Genomic DNA, 15,265 nt, shown 5'->3' with positions numbered 1-15,265 from the left:
AACGCGTTGGAACGACGAGGGTCAGGTTGTGGCGGCAAGTCGGGTCCGTGAGGGATCAAAGGGGAATCGCCGCTTGGTGGTTGAGCCAAGATGACCCGGTGGAGAAAAGACAGGGCGGGTAGAGGGTGGCTGACAAGAGCCAATCGACGATTTGGATGATGATGCTGATGGCTTTGCAGAACCGCCCGGGCAGCCGGGCAGGGTAAGGTACCGTAAAGGGGATGCAGCGAAACGACGCAAGTCTTGCATGCAACAACTAAAAGGCGGAAAATAAAAACCAAGGGGTAAAGACAGCTCTGGCCGGGCCGTCGAGCATCTTGTTGAATTGTTGGTGGCCAACCCTTTGGGGGGGGGGGGGGGGGCGCTGTCTCTGATAAGCCTTGGGAGATGAATGCAGGCCGCCCACGCCGATACCCGCGGGGCTCAGCTCGGGTTGGATCGGGCTTGCTGCACGGGCATCAGCCCGGCCTTGGCGACAGTTGCGGCAGGCGGTGAATGATTGTTCCGAGCGGGCCCACCCGACCTCCGGGCACCCGGTGAGAGGGCCCGGCAGGCCAGCGGAGAGCCCGGGCAGGGCATGCGTCACTGCGGCCTGAGCCTGGAAGGGAAACAGCCATTTCCTTGGCGGTTTATCCAGGTGCAAGGTGGAGCAGACCCCACTTTGCGCTTGGGCCAAGCGGCGGGACCAGCCAGTCACCAGTGACGAACGGCCTGGGGCAGCCGCGAAATTTTTGGGACGAGAGCAGCTCTTTCAACGTCGCGGCTCCAAGCGTAATCCGGAATTTCGGCCACAAGCAACGCCAAAAACGGATTCGCCATCTTGACCATCCTCGACGACGAGCCGGACCTAGACACCCCCAAGGGGCCATTGGCGAATCTCTGGCCTTCTTCCCCCCCCCACGGCTTCCGGTCTCAACATTCCCCCCTCCCCCTCCCACAACACCACCGGCGAAGGCATCAACACGGCCGGCATCCCGACCCAGCCGCCTGCCACCTCGCCTCGATCGACCATGGCGTCCACCCAAGATTCGCCGTTCGGCGTCCTCCTCAAAAACCCCCTTGTCTCGGGCCTCTCAGACGTCTACAATGCCTTCCAGGAGAGGAGAGGCCGCCTGGGCCTGTCCAACCCGGGCCTGGTGGAAAACATCGCCAAGGAGGTCCAGCGCGATGTCCTCACCACCAACCTCATGTTCTCGGGCCTCCGCGCCGATCTCACAAAGGCCTTCAGCTTCAACCCCTTGTACGTTCTCTTCCGTCCATGCCACGTGCGCCGCGGCTCGCTTCTCTCTCCGTCTTGCTCTCCGTCTTGCTCCCCGTCTTGCTCCCCGCCTTGTCTGCTCCCCTCGTCACGCCGTGCTGATCGGGCCTCCTCAGATTCCAAGTATCCCACCAGTTCGCCATGGGCGAGCGCCTGAACCCCTACAGCTTCGCCGCCATCTACGGCACTAGCAAGGTATGACCAGCCGGAACAGCCTCGTGGGCCCGGACCTGCGCCGCTGACGGAACCCTCAGGTGTTCGCGCAAGGAAACTTTGACGACCAGGGCGGCCTCTCGGCCGCCTTCAACTGGAGGTGGACCGACTCCTTCACCACAAAGTCGCGCTTCTCCATCACCCCCAATGCCACCGCCGACATGACCCAGATCGAGAACGAGTACCTGGGCGGCGACTTCTCCGCCGTGCTCAAGGCCCTCAACCCTTCCATCCTCGAGGGCGGCCTGACGGGCATCTTCATCGGCCAGTACCTCCAGTCCGTCACCCCCAAGCTGGCTCTCGGCCTCGAAGCCGTCTGGCAGCGCGCCGGTCTTACCCAGCCCCCCGACACCGCCATCTCGTACCTCGCCCGTTACAAGTCGGACAACTTCATTGCTAGCGCCCAGCTGCAGGCCCAGGGCGCCTTTAACGCCTCCTACTGGCAGCGCTTGTCCGACAAGGTCCAGGCCGGCGTCGATATGACCCTCTCGGTCCAGCCCTCGGGCACCATGATGGGTGCTTTCACCAAGGACGGCATCACCGCCTTTGGCGCAAAGTACGACTTTAGGATGTCCACCCTCCGCGCCCAGATCGACACCAAGGGCAAGCTGAGCTGCGTCTTTGAGAAGCGCGTTGCTCCCCCCCTGACCGTCACCTTTGCGGCCGATGTGGACCACTTCACGGTACGAGAACCTCCTATCCCGTCTCCCAGACGGAAAAGCCCTTTTGCTAATGCCATGCTTCCCAACCAACAGCAACAAGCCAAGATTGGCCTTGGCGTCTCCATCGAGGCCGGCAGCGAGGAGCTGCAGGAGCAGGACGCCCAGCCTCCCCCGAACATCCCCTTCTAAGCAACCACCTCCCTTCCGCCAGCCGGCAGGCAGGGCAACCATGGCATGCCATGACATGTCGCCGTCACCGCTCCGCTCCGCCGCTCCTGTTGTCTTTTCTTTTCCCCACCACCGCCTGCCTGCCTAATCTAATGCCAGACGGGCGCAGCACGGCTACGGCTAGCTAGCGACACGAACCCGCGTGTCAGGGCAGTGCGGGATGTGCCTGCCTTGCTTTCTCTGTTTTCTCTCATCTCATCTTCCCCTCGTCCATCCCGTCGTCATCCATCATAGACCCTTGATGGGCGGCCTCGTTAGATGTTTTTCTCTCCACCTTCCCACCTTGTTCTTCCACCTCTCCCTTCCCCCCTTTACCTTTTTTTTCTTTGTATACACGGCCACGTGTGTGAACGAAACGAAACGATATCACTTCCAAGACGGGATGGCGTGACCAACATGGGAGACCGGGGAACAAAGCAACCGAAAAAAGAGGAGTATGTATTATAGATTTGTGTTCTTGAGCGCTAGGGAGGAAAAGGCTTGGGTTTGCGGGCATGTCAGGCAATAGGAAGAGTGGCTTTGATGAGAGATCGGCACGAATGTAAGAGGGATGATGGGGTGCGATGTCTTGTTGGAAAAAGGAATTTCCCCAAAGACGTGGTCATGCTTTCAGTCCGCTTCCCCTTTCCTCATGTCCGTTGGCCTCCTCACCCCAATCATGGACGGCGCAGAGGGATAGGGGGGCGGGGAGGGGGGGGAGGGGGGAGTGGGGCGTGTGGTCGTTCAGGAGAAGAAGGCTCAACGTTGTTCTCGGTTTTCCTAACCCCTTGGCTGCCGATCCAGGGGCCGACGCATTGTGGTATTCTCCCTGCTTGAGCCTCGAACCCCTCCATCCTTTTCTTCATGACCTCAGGGACAGGGGACGGGGGAGAGAGACGTGGGTATCTGGAATGTAAATATGACTTGTACAATAGCATGCTTGTCCATGTGTGTGGGGGACTGGGTGCGCCGACGGTTGACCCGGCCGCGGCGGAAATGCGAGGGCGGATGGTTCACTCCTGTTGATATCAAGTCTCGGAGGTGCTCGGCTCTTGTGTCGTTGGATCGGATGGACGCAGCAGGGTCCCGACGCGGACGATTCTCAACCTGACGGGTCCTCGCCGTTGTAGCCCGCGACAGCAACCCAAGCAGTCCCGCCATCGCCCCGCGGACGGGAAGCGCCGGCTGCTTTTGATGCTCACGCCGTCCTGATGTGGTTTGGAAAGCCGCTTGATGAGACCGCTGCCACCTAGCCGCCTCAGACCAGGCATCGCGATGGAGGTGTTTCTGACGCCAAGCAAGCACAGGAGCTCAGCCTTGACTCGTGAAGTTTCTCGTATACGTCATGATAGGCTCGCTTTCCCGACTGTTCTCCACGACCCTCCTTCGGTGTTGTAGGCGAGACGCCTCTAGACGTGTCCATCGTTTGCGAGCCATGCCCTGGCGGCTGGCTCAACACCATGCGTGCCTGATCTCCTTGGCCTCCGCCAGAGGTATCCGGTATCCCGTGTTATCCGGTGTCCCCATCCTCATTCTCATCCCCAGACCCCAGCCATCCGGTCACAATGGTAAAGAATTACAAACATAAGACAGCAGCTGCTTTTGTGTTCGTCATGGTATCATCATCGTTATCAAGCTCCCAAGGGAAACGAAAACCAACTCCAACCTCCCTCCCAACCCATCCACCAGATGCAAGACCGTCCGTCCCCGTCCCCCGTTGAACACCGGCAATCCCGCCCATGAAACGCGCTCGCAAGAAAAACAAGCTCCACCAAATGACCCCTTTCCAGTTGACCTCGCCGTGGCTATGTTGCATGAGTGCCTGAGCTGGGTACCCATCGCCGTGGATGGGATACTCCACAACTGCGTCGTTCGCCGCTTCGACCCGTCCGTCCATCGCTACCGGATCCCACCCATACCATTCCGTTCCTGTCCCAGCTTAACCTCGTGCTCTCGTCTCTCGTCCGTTGGATGCCTACGTCACCCACTCCTCCCTCCCGGAGCAAATCCCGTGCCTGACATACCGATGAGAAATGTTGATTTGTAGTGTAGCAGCAGCAGCAGCAGCAATAGTAATAAGATTCGCTATCCCGTCCCGTCCTGTCCAAAAGAAAACGAAATCCCGACGCCGATGCCATGCTTCCGTAACTCTTATCGGTACTACGCTTTACGTATTTTCTTATTGACGTTATTGTTCTCGTTGTCGCGGGGGGGAGGTCGCGCTGTCTACGGCGCCGGTGGCGGGTGGTCTCGGTTTGCCCGCTTACATCACCACGCACTCTCTGTCCGGGACCGTGCCATCTTTGCCCGCATCGCGGCTCTTGCCCTTGCTCTTGCTGGCCTTGTCCTTCTTGGCCTCCTTGTCGCTGCGAGTCTTGGACCGGCCGCGGTTGTTCTTGTCCTTGTCTTTTTCTTTCCCGGGGCTGTGGAGGAGGTGGTGGGGGTGGGGGTGGGATGGCTCATCTCCTGCCTCGGTCGACCCGCCGTTCTCGCTCACTGACACCTCCGAAGTGGCGCCGCCAACGCTGGAGCTGCTGTCCTTGCTCTGTCGCCCGAAAGCAAACCTCGAAATGCCAAGGCTGATTCGGTTCTCCCCGACCTGGCTGGTGGGCCGCGACCTGGACGAGCCCGCCTTGAACATGGCGGCTGCCCGCGACAAACGCGCCCCCGTCGACTCCTCTTGGGGGCTGGCGGTGGGCGAGGTGGCCTCGGAGCTGTGAGACGTCGAGTGAGCGTGGTGGTTGGAGGGCGGATCGCAAAAGACAATGCTAGTCCGTCGGGAACTGCCGGCGTGGGTGCCGACACGCGAGGGTTCGTCGCCGAAGCTGGATCGCGGGGGCCGTTCAACGTCGGAGCTGAGACGGATTTGCGGTCCGCCGTTGGCTGTCAGCGTCGCCGCCGAACTAAAGTACCCGCTGGGCGACTTGGACAGCTGGCCAGGATCGGATACCGCCTCGATGCTGGGCGTTCCGGGAACGTTCGCCGCGGACTCGGCGTAGCACGGAGGCCCCGTCACGGAGCCGTCCGTCGAGACCGTCGTCACGTCCACCATGGGAACGATCTGGTAGATGAGCACGTAGGGCATTTCCTCCTGGCGTCGGAGACACTCCTGGATGTCGTCCACCGGCTCGACCCTCTTGTCCACGACCAGGTCATCAAACCTGACCCAGGTCGGTTCCTCGTAATCCGGGGGCGGATCGTGGTCGTGTCTCCGATTGTCTGTCAGGAGCTTCGGGGCGACCCGGGCATATGCGACGTAGTGGCCGCTGTGGATCGACTCGCCCCGGTGGCAGATGACCGACTGCAGCACCAGCTTATATCCCTGGCTTAGGCCGTTTGGATCTTGCTCGTTTTCCCCGTCGACGACCATGAAGTGAGGCAAACGGAGACTGTCGGGGATGTCGATATAGGTGTTCTGCCGCACGGGGACGCCCTTATCCGTCATGGTGTACCGCTTCAGGCAGATGGCCACGACAGGACGCTGATCAAAATGCTGAGCCAGTTCCACGTCGCTCTTTGGCGCGCTGTTTGACGTGGCATTCCACGCTGCAACAAAAGTCAGCTCGAGCTCTCACGGTTCACATCCCAGGCAAGGGGGGGGCCAGGTTGGCTCACGGATCAATCGATAGAACTGCCAGGCCGGAATGGTGACGGCCTTGACGACGGACGAGCCGGTTCGCTTGACGCGCTCAATCAAACTTTGCGTCTCAATGTCGGCGGATCCCTCCTCTGTCCGTTTGTCGTCAACCACGATTCGTTGTATGATGCTGGTCGATCTTGTTCGAGAGCCGGCCAGAGAGCCTTCGGGACGGCTCGACGACGTCGGGGAATGCGAAATCACGCCGTGTGTCGTCCATCTCCGGTGAAGATGAGCGGGGTTTCCGCCGTTCTCGCGCGGCGGCTCTGCCGCGCCATCCTCTTCCTGGACGATTCGTATCGTGCTCTTGGGAGCCAGCGGGGGTCGGTCGATGGATGTCTTGTCGTCCAGGCTGTCGCGGAGCACGTCAACCCGGTTGTTGAAATAGGCCTCCATGCAGTCCTCAAGCTTGATGCCCTTGCCGTCGGTGTCTGGCGGCACGGGGAGGTTGAGACACCTCTCGTGAACCACCTTGTGGTCATCCACGTCGCCCTTTCCCTGGTGGAACAGGTCCATCTGCAGCGCGAGAAGCGGGAGCTGCAGCACGTCGGCGATGAAGGCGAAGGCTTCGGATGTGTCTTGCTGCTCGAGGTAGGCGGCTTCTTTCCAGCCGCACTCGGCCAGGGCCTGCTGTATGAGCTCCGTCTGCAAGAGCGGTCAGTGCCGGTCGCGCTCTGCCTCGCCGGTCCGCGATACATACCATATCGGCGTGGATGAGCTTCCCGCTCCTCAGCATGTTGACCCATAACCGAAGCAAAGCGGCAAGCTTCCTCTGGGGCTCGGTCTCCAGATCGTTCTTGAGCATCGACTCGAAGGCGGTCATGTGGGCAAACATGGCGAAGAGCAGGGAATCCAGGTAGCAGGTGACGTTCCCCCTGTTCTCGGCGCCCAACATCTTCACGTTGGGGTCGTAGGGTTGGATGATGCCCGAAAAGGCCTGCTGCTGCAGCTGGAGGAGCTCGACGGCCTTGTCCGTGTCGCCGGCGGCGAAGTGGGACCGCAGGGCGACGCGGATCAGTTCCCTGGAGATAGCATGGTAGTTGAGCTCTTCCAGGCGCTTGACTATGAGGTCGATCTGCGGCGGGGTCAGCGTCGGCGTCAGCGTCAATGTCAGCGTCGGCGTCGGCGTCGGCATTGGTGTCGGAGGGGACGCCACGAGCGGCCTCGGCGGTGCGCACCTTCGCGGCTTCCTTTTCCTCCTCTTCCTTCTCCCTCTGTGCTTGTTTCGCGGAGTCCGGCCGGAAGATGGAGAGCCACGATTCGACGGTCAAGGGCCGTACCTAGGTCGTTGTCGTCAGCAAGGAGCTGCTGGCATGAACCGAAAAGGGGTCGCCGGCGTACCTTGCCGCCAGACTCGGAGGACCTGTTGCGGCGATGCCCGTTCTTCTCCCGGACCGTCCTGAACTTTTTGGGCACGAGCGAGCTAGCGGCCTTCATCATCTCCATTGTGGCCACGGTGCCAATGACCGGCGGCCGGGGCCAGAGCGGACGAGTTCTGGAGATCTAGGATTCCGAATATGGCTCTCGACGAGGGCGCATGATCTGGGGAGGGGGAGCGATTCGGCGCTGGGCTGTACGGGAGGAGGGGACGGCGTCGAGACGGGCGACAAGGCGGGCGACCAGTGAAGGAACGGAGCTTGAAGAATCGGGTGATGAAGGTGAGGTCGGTCGTTCGCGTGCAGCTGATCGAAAAAGCTGTGCGTAATGATGAGGTGGGCAGGGGGCAAGGCTTGGGGTGGGAAATCGCTATTTGGGATGGACAACGGCCCGAATTGTAGAGATCTCTTAATGCGACTAAGGTAAATTATGTGTAATGTTGGTGCAAGAGGTATCTGAGCGTTGGTCTAGGTAAGGCTTGATGCTCGAGAAACCGTAAGACTGGAAGTGCAGAAAAATCTGCAAAACAGAGAGAAAAAAAAGTAGGCAACGTCAATTCCAGAGTCCTGCTCGGGCGACAAGGTGCGTGGTGGCTACAGGGGGAAACGAAGTTGTCGCTTTGCGAAAGGTCGAGGCGCCGGCTGCGCGGATGCGAGGTGTGTGTGTCAGGGTGGGAGGGGAGGTGCGCTTCTGCAGCAGGGGACTGAATCGTACGCTGTCGCTGTATGTATTGTACATACTGAGTACACAGTACGTACATTCAGGTACTTGGCAGCTGTGACGCATCGCCCTCGCAGCTTTCCCTTTACCGCCCAGATGGGATGATGTGGGACGCAGCGACTGGTACGGAACAGAGTGAAACGTGGGCTGCATGGGCCTCGGCCACGCAACCCCAGAACAACCTCAGGAGATCGGCCTCTTTTTTCCCGCTTGTCGTCAGCTTCCCGCTGCCGTCCAAGAGGGAAAGTCATCCGCCTGCGGCGATGCCCGCAGGTCAGCCTGCTCCATCTTTTTCTAACCAACAAAGCCACATTGCCAGACCCCGTCTCCACCAACGCCAAATCGCCTTTCCATATTCCCGGGCATGCGCAGCGCTCAGTCGACGCTCAGGACACGCTCGGTCGACTGACAATGGCCGCCGGCCCGAACATACATCACGGGTTCCGTGCATGAAAGTTACAAGCCTTGGGGTAGTGATGGATTCGCTCCGTGGGGATTGCCACATGATCATCGCCCGCGCCAAGTTGGCCCAACAGGTGACGCCCGGATGACGTCCGACTCGCCGTTCTGCCTGGCGGCGCAGACAACGACAAACGCAAGCATCGGCGACAACCTGACCAACTCGACCACCACCACCACCACTACCACCACCGCCGCCGCCGCCGCCTATACCTATTGGCTCCCTGAGCTCGACCTGGAGCCTGGACCAAGCAATGGACCCTGTAGGCCATGTGTCGCATGGATGTAGGCAGTCTCCCGTGATTTGGCGTGGTTGACGGTACCTGCATTTCAAATAGATGGGACGAGAATCCATGACCCATAGCCACGCCTCAACGTGTGTTCCTATTTGGCCTTGCCAGCCATCGCGGGGACTGGATACCGTACATTCGCAACATTCGCGGGAAGCGACGTTGAGGTAAAGTAATTAGAGAGGTCGCACGCACAAGAACCTTGCTGCTGAGCGTTGACGCGCATCGCAACGGGTTCGCCAACGGCGGCCGGCCAATCCATGATCAGGGCCCCTCGCTTGCTTCTCAGCCGAACGTCCTGCGTCAAGACGGTCCGGCCCCTGCTGCTGACCCGGCCGACGTGCATCGGCAAACGAACGTCAAGTCCCAGGTCGCCAGCCCGGGGGGTGGGTGTGGCGGTTGAACCGCATGCAATCCCTTGGCCGCAAATGGAACTCTGACTGGAGGATGCCGTGCTCTGAATGGTTATCTCGCCCAGGGAAGCGGGCAAATTATTGCTGGAACCCGAGTTGCAGGCTAGAGTTACCTCACACGGCCACCGGCGAGGGATGGCTGTGTTGCGTTGCTCTGCGAGCTTCAAACTTCAGCCTTGCTGGTGTTACTATTTCCGGCACCACAGTAGCCGCTATTATGCAGCAAGCTGAGCGAGCTCGTCGTCTGAGTGGTGACATGATATTGCTATCCAAGAAGATAGGAAGTGCCAATGAACCCTGCGTTGTTAAAAAAAACAAGAAGACCCGTAGCGGAGGGAACCTGTCGTTGACCCAGCCGTCATCTCTTGGCCCTTCTTCCCCGCGTTTTCCTGCTCGGTTGTCGTGTCTCGCCCATTCCATCTCGAGCTTGGAGCGTATAGTCCGGCCGACAAAGTGTGGCGATGGTGGGGTCAGCTTAGACAGGAGGAGCTGTCTGGGGTTCTGGACAACGACTCCACAACCACCTCGAATGACACGTTGAATGTTTGGAGCCTCGGGATAGCCTTCAGAGTGAATTCTCAGTCCGAGATCCGCGTGCTGTCTGACGGATCAACCAACGCCTGCTTTTGTTTTTTGTTTCTTGTACGTGCCCGTTCCTTAGCGGTCAGCCCGGGTTCTTCTCCCGACCGGAGATCTGGGCGATGTCAAGATGACGATCAGCGGAAGAGTGGGTCCCTGTCAAGCCACCTCCGCGATTCCACCAGCCACAATCTGTCTTGGCTCGCCGCATCCCTGGCCCACGCATGCCGGGGTACCGAGCGGACCTCGGCACGGAAACGGGAAATCGTACCAGAGACGAACGAACTAACACCGCCAGGGGAGAGCCGTGTCTCCTCGCATACTCCGTATAAGAAGAGCCATTGAACTCAAGGTCCAGAGTGAAGAGTGATCCAGAGCTTGCCGTTTGCCTTCTCATTACCTCGCCCGTTTCATCCCAAGTCCTTTTGTCCTTCCGTACCTATTCATCATGTCGGCCCAGATCCCCATTGCTGTAAGATGCCATCTCATTCATACCGGGGCTTCCAGCTCCGCGCTCCAATCTCCCATCCCTCTCGAGCTCCTGAGCCGCCCTGCTAATGCCGGCTCTCTTGTAGGTTCGCGACCGCGTGAGCGAGCGGGCGAAGCAGGCCCTTGACACCGTGGCCAAGTTCGTCGAGGAGGACTGCATCCCGTAAGACGCCCCTGACAGAGCGGCATGGCTCTTTGGCCGTGTTTGCGTGTTCCATGAATCGTTGGGCTGACATGCTGCCGCCAGCGCCGATGCCGTCTTCGAGGCTCAGATTGGCACCGGTGAGCAGAGGTGGAACTCCCACCCTGCGATCCTCGAGGACCTCAAGAAGAAGGCCCGGTCGCTGGGCCTCTGGAACATGTTCCTGCCCAAGGGCCACTACAAGGAGTCGCCCGGCTTCACCAACCTCGAGTACGGCCTGATGGCCGAGTGGCTCGGGAGGTCGCGCGTCGCCTCGGAGGCTTGCAACTGCGCCGCCCCGGACACGGGCAACATGGAGGTGCTGGCCAAGTACGGCAACGAGGCCCAGAAGGCCAAGTGGCTCAAGCCCCTGATGGAGGGCGAGATCCGGTCCGCCTTCCTCATGACCGAGCCCCAGGTTGCCTCGTCGGATGCGCGCAACATCGAGATGAAGATTGAGAAGGACGGCGACCACTACGTCCTCAACGGCCAGGTAAGGATGGGCGCACCGCTCGTAATACGCACGTGTCACATCTCGAACGCCCGACGTCTGACGCGCTGTCTATAGAAATGGTGGTCCAGCGGCGCCGGCGACCCGCGCTGCAAGGTCTATATCGTCATGGGCAAGAGCGATCCCAACAACGCGGACCCCTACCGCCAGCAGTCCGTCATCATCGTCCCCGCTGACGCCCCCGGCATCACGATCCACCGCATGCTGTCCGTCTACGGGTTCGACGACGCCCCGCACGGCCACGGCCACATCACCTTCAAGAACGTGCGCGTTCCCGCGGCCAACCTCGTCCTCGGCGAGGGCCGCGGCTTCGAGATCATCCAGGGCCGTCTCGGCCCCGGGCGCATCCACCACGCCATGCGCACCATCGGCGCCGCCGAGCGCGCCCTCGAGTGGATGCTCGCCCGCATCAACGACCCGCGCAAGACCACCTTTGGCAAGCAGCTGCGCGAGCACGGCGTCATCCTCGAGTGGGTGGCGCGGTCGCGCATGGAGATCGACGCGGCGCGCCTCATCGTGCTCAACGCCGCCATCAAGATGGACGAGCAGGGCCCCAAGGCGGCGCTCAAGGAGATCGCCCAGGCCAAGGTGCTCGTCCCGAGCACGGCGCTCACCGTCATTGACCGCGCCATCCAGGCCTTTGGCGGCGCCGGCGTCAGCCAGGACACGCCGCTCGCCAACTCGTGGGCCGGCATCCGCACCCTGCGTCTGGCCGACGGCCCCGACGAGGTGCACCTGAACCAGATGGGCCGCAACGAGAACAAGCGCGGCAAGGAGGTGGCCGACAAGATTGCCCGGCAGAAGGCCAAGACGGAGGAGCTGTTCAAGCAGTACGGCGTGACCAGGCAAGAGCTGGGTGGCAACATCCAGGCGACGCGCTACGGGAAGAACTAAGCATGGCCGTTGCCATGTGTACTGCGTACAGGGGGAGGAGAGAACCGTGAGTCATGCCGAGCTGTATGTTTATTTTTCTGTCTACATAGTAGTAAGTCCTAGCATAGCTTGTTAAGGGTATGGAACATGGATTGCTTCATCCATGGAGTGGGGTTCCTGCTGTGGTGTGCGTGCGTGATGACTTGTTTGTGATACTGCGTTGCCCGAGCCGTGACGTGCCATCCCACGTCGCATTCCAGGGTTCCCGTCCCGTCGCTCGGCAAACCCGAGCGGGACCGACCAGGGTTCTGCGAGCCAGCGGAGCCATGCACGTCAGTTTTGTTGCCGTTGCCCGGTCGACGCCGCCCGATTCGGAAATGTGTTTTCTGACTCGTTTTTTTCCCCAGCCGGAACGTTGAGCCTTCTGCCCATCTCAAACACCGCATTCCTCAGGCCGCCCGTTCCGTCTAGATAAACACCGCGTCGATCTTCAGCGCATCCACCCGCTTCGCTCTACTTTGCTTGCTTGCTTTCGCATCCAACCTCGAGAATCCTACCTACTTCCACCGCTCACCACATACCACAACTTTCCGTCCCGGTTGTGACTCGCTTCTCAACACCAACGACCAACACCCCCAAGACACAATGGCCACCAACGTGCTTGCCGCTAAGGACATCAACGCGTCCATCCCGGCCAAGGTCCCCGTCGCCGACGAGGTTCAGATGGAGGTTGGGACGACCGACGCCTCCAAGGCGGATCTCACCAGCCTCGAGCATCACCGCCAGGTGCTGCAGTCCAAGATGGAGCAGGGCGAGTACGTCATGCCTTTTGTCTTCCCGCGCAAACCCTTTTCTTTTTACGCCTTGGGGCCGGACGGATCCACGACTGACACCGCCTGCTCTTGCAACAACACAGGAAGTCGGGCACCTTCATCTCGCCGTCAGACAACATCATGAGCCCTTGCACCGCCAAGCTGAGCGCCTTCCGCAACAAGCAGGTTGGCAAGAAGTACGTCTTTTTTCCCCCCTCTCAGCCCCCCGCGGCGACAGACAGCCCACCAGCTCGACGCTCCTATCAAGTCGGCCATGCCAATCCCCCCTACCTACGGAATGAGATTGCTTAACCCTTCACTCCTCCACAGGGTCAAGCCACGGTCGCTCTTCGCCCAGGCCTCGGCTAAGAAGCTGGGCTCTGTCGAGAGCGCCAGGAGCAACGCCGCGCAGTCGGAGAACCCGTTCGTTGCCAACTAGGCGGCGCCGGTGTTTTTCTTCTTCGTCGTTGTGTTCTTCTTGCTTCCCTTCTGCAGAGTCGACCCCGCTGTGCGGCCTTGTTCTCTCAACCTGGCCTGCCGGGTTGTTGGCCGTGCCATTCCTTCAGAGCCACATTGGCTTTTTTTCTTCTCTTTCCTTTTGTCAGAACACGGGTTCGGTCTTATTACGTATGCCTCATAGAGACGATGGATCAGAATCCTGTTGGGATGATGGCAGGGTCACGGTACACTGGATGGTGGATTCCTGGGCGTTTAGGGATATTTTTGTCTGGTCATTATTTTTTTCCCCTTCCTCTTCTTGTTTGTGTATTTCGAACTGGGTTGGTTGTTCTGAGAACCGGATGGGTGGTTGCCAATGACTAAGTATGATGCACACGCGCACAATGGACAAAAAGGCTCTATCCGACGACAGGTTTCTTGTGGGTTGAGGCAACAGGGTGTTGATGATTCTCTTTCGCCGGGCGCCGCCCCCTCCTGACTATTCTACCCTTTCCAACCAAACTACGCCTTCCATCCGCTGACTATGTACACGACATCCTCGTCTGCCACAACATGGCCCAGGCCTACCCTCTGCGGGACATGGCGGGCGCTGGCACCCCAGACCAGGGCGTACTTGAAGGTGTCCTTGAGGGTACGATGAATGCGGTCACAGACGTCCTCAATGGTGCTGCCGTGCCGCACGATCAGGGCCTCGCTGAAGTCCGGGTCGACGCCCTTGCGCTTGGTGTATATCCGAATCAGGTTGAGCTCCTTCCAGCAGCGGTCGATGACGTCCTGGATGCCGAGGTCGAGTTCGCAGCTCATGACGACCGTGTTGGGCTCGCGCGCGAGCTTGTCGAGGAAGTCGAGGGAGACGCTGTCGATCTTGTTGTAGACGTACAGGCACTTGATGTACTTGCGGTGGTCCTTCATGATGACGTCGATCAGGTCGTCGACGGTGCAGTTCTCGTCGCGCACGAGGACCTCGCAGTTGAGCAGCTTGTAGTCGCGCAGGATGTTCATGATCATCTTCTCGTCGAGCCCCTTGGGCGGGGACTGGAAGGTGATCTTCATGCCGCCGGCCTTTTTGGGCTTGAGGTAGATGTTTCTGCGGGGGGTGGGTTGTGAGCAGGCACCTTGGCGGCGTCATCAAGCAAGAACGGAGGGTAAACCTTACGGTGGCTCGCGGTTCAACCGGATGCCCACGGCTTCCAGCTCGGCCTCCAGCAACGCCCGCTGCTCGGCCCGCTTGGTAGCGTCAAGCACCATGAGGATCAGGTCGCTCGTCTTGGCCGCCGAGATGACTTGCCGCCCGCGGCCTTTGCCCTCGGCTGCGCCCTCGATGATACCCGGCAGGTCGAGCAGCTGAATCTCGGCGCCGCCGTACTCCAGCACGCCGGGGATGGCGGTCAACGTCGTGAAGGCATACGAAGCCACCTCGGATTTGGTCTTTGTGACCTTGGAAAGAAAGGTAGACTTGCCCACGGAGGGGAAGCCGACAAGAGCTATGCGCGCATCGCCGCTCTTGCTCACATCGAAGCCAGAGCCGCCGCCGCCGCCCGAACCCGGGCCGGGCTCTAGTAATTGAGCACGAAGCCGTGCAAGCTTTCTGGTTTCTTGTCAGAGCGGTCCTTGAGAGGAATAGGCAAATCCCACGACTTACTCACCCCTTTAGAAGACCCAGATGATATTCTGGAGGGGAGGGGGATGCGTCAGCGCCGAGGAGTTCAGGGGTGCTGCGGAGGAAATCGGAGGCACGCACCAGTAGCCTTGTTTTCTGCAGCCGATGTTAGCCAAGCCATTCAACGCTGTGTAGGTGGTGTCATCTTGGGGAAACAAACTTTGGGTCCTCTTCATCTCCTCCTCTATCCTGGACGTCGAGGTCCATCAGCGCATGTTGGGCCGAGGGCATCTCATGGTTCGTGGGCTCTTACTCCTTGATCCTGTCTGTGATGTTCACCATTTTGACTGCTAGGCCGCCCCGGCCTTGTCGACTGCCCTGGTTGGAAAAGGAAGGAAAAAGAAAATGAGATCAAGGGTGTGAAGCCTGACGACAATCCTGGCCGGTACCAATCGACTCGTTGTTTGGAGCCCTTGAACGATGCAGTGCGATGATGAGCTTGGCCCTGGAGACACTCAACCCCAC

At 59.9% G+C, this 15,265-nt stretch overlaps 5 protein-coding genes across 5 annotated transcripts; 3 read left to right on the top strand and 2 right to left on the bottom strand.

Moving 5' to 3' along the window:
* Nucleotides 1-1,010: 1,010 nt before the first annotated feature.
* VTJ83DRAFT_1908 (uncharacterized protein) lies at nt 1,011-2,322 on the top strand (the record flags this gene model as incomplete). The annotated part of the gene is made up of 4 exons (XM_071008119.1): nt 1,011-1,240; nt 1,375-1,453; nt 1,513-2,154; nt 2,227-2,322. 4 exons carry the CDS (start codon nt 1,011-1,013, stop codon nt 2,320-2,322), a joined length of 1,047 nt encoding a protein of 348 aa, XP_070868448.1.
* Nucleotides 2,323-4,603: 2,281 nt separating this feature from the next.
* On the bottom strand, nt 4,604-7,423 carry VTJ83DRAFT_1907 (uncharacterized protein; the record flags this gene model as incomplete). Its single annotated transcript, XM_071008118.1, has 5 exons — nt 4,604-5,886; nt 5,956-6,622; nt 6,678-7,052; nt 7,156-7,257; nt 7,319-7,423. The coding sequence occupies 5 exons, from the start codon at nt 7,421-7,423 to the stop codon at nt 4,604-4,606; spliced, it is 2,532 nt and encodes an 843-aa protein (XP_070868447.1).
* A 2,840-nt stretch (nt 7,424-10,263) lies between these two features.
* On the top strand, nt 10,264-11,890 carry VTJ83DRAFT_1906 (uncharacterized protein; the record flags this gene model as incomplete). The annotated part of the gene is made up of 4 exons (XM_071008117.1): nt 10,264-10,287; nt 10,391-10,467; nt 10,552-10,978; nt 11,054-11,890. 4 exons carry the CDS (start codon nt 10,264-10,266, stop codon nt 11,888-11,890), a joined length of 1,365 nt encoding a protein of 454 aa, XP_070868446.1.
* A 624-nt stretch (nt 11,891-12,514) lies between these two features.
* On the top strand, nt 12,515-13,120 carry VTJ83DRAFT_1905 (uncharacterized protein; the record flags this gene model as incomplete). Its single annotated transcript, XM_071008116.1, has 3 exons — nt 12,515-12,684; nt 12,786-12,878; nt 13,012-13,120. The coding sequence occupies 3 exons, from the start codon at nt 12,515-12,517 to the stop codon at nt 13,118-13,120; spliced, it is 372 nt and encodes a 123-aa protein (XP_070868445.1).
* A 521-nt stretch (nt 13,121-13,641) lies between these two features.
* On the bottom strand, nt 13,642-15,082 carry VTJ83DRAFT_1904 (uncharacterized protein; the record flags this gene model as incomplete). The annotated part of the gene is made up of 6 exons (XM_071008115.1): nt 13,642-14,227; nt 14,297-14,728; nt 14,787-14,811; nt 14,882-14,896; nt 14,961-14,989; nt 15,054-15,082. 6 exons carry the CDS (start codon nt 15,080-15,082, stop codon nt 13,642-13,644), a joined length of 1,116 nt encoding a protein of 371 aa, XP_070868444.1.
* Nucleotides 15,083-15,265: the final 183 nt, after the last annotated feature.

This window comes from Remersonia thermophila, chromosome 2 (genome assembly GCF_042764415.1).
Source record: "Remersonia thermophila strain ATCC 22073 chromosome 2, whole genome shotgun sequence".
Lineage (NCBI taxonomy): Eukaryota > Fungi > Ascomycota > Sordariomycetes > Sordariales > Chaetomiaceae > Remersonia > Remersonia thermophila.
Note: the sequence above shows the minus strand (reverse complement) of the source record. Positions and strands in the feature narration are given on the sequence as shown.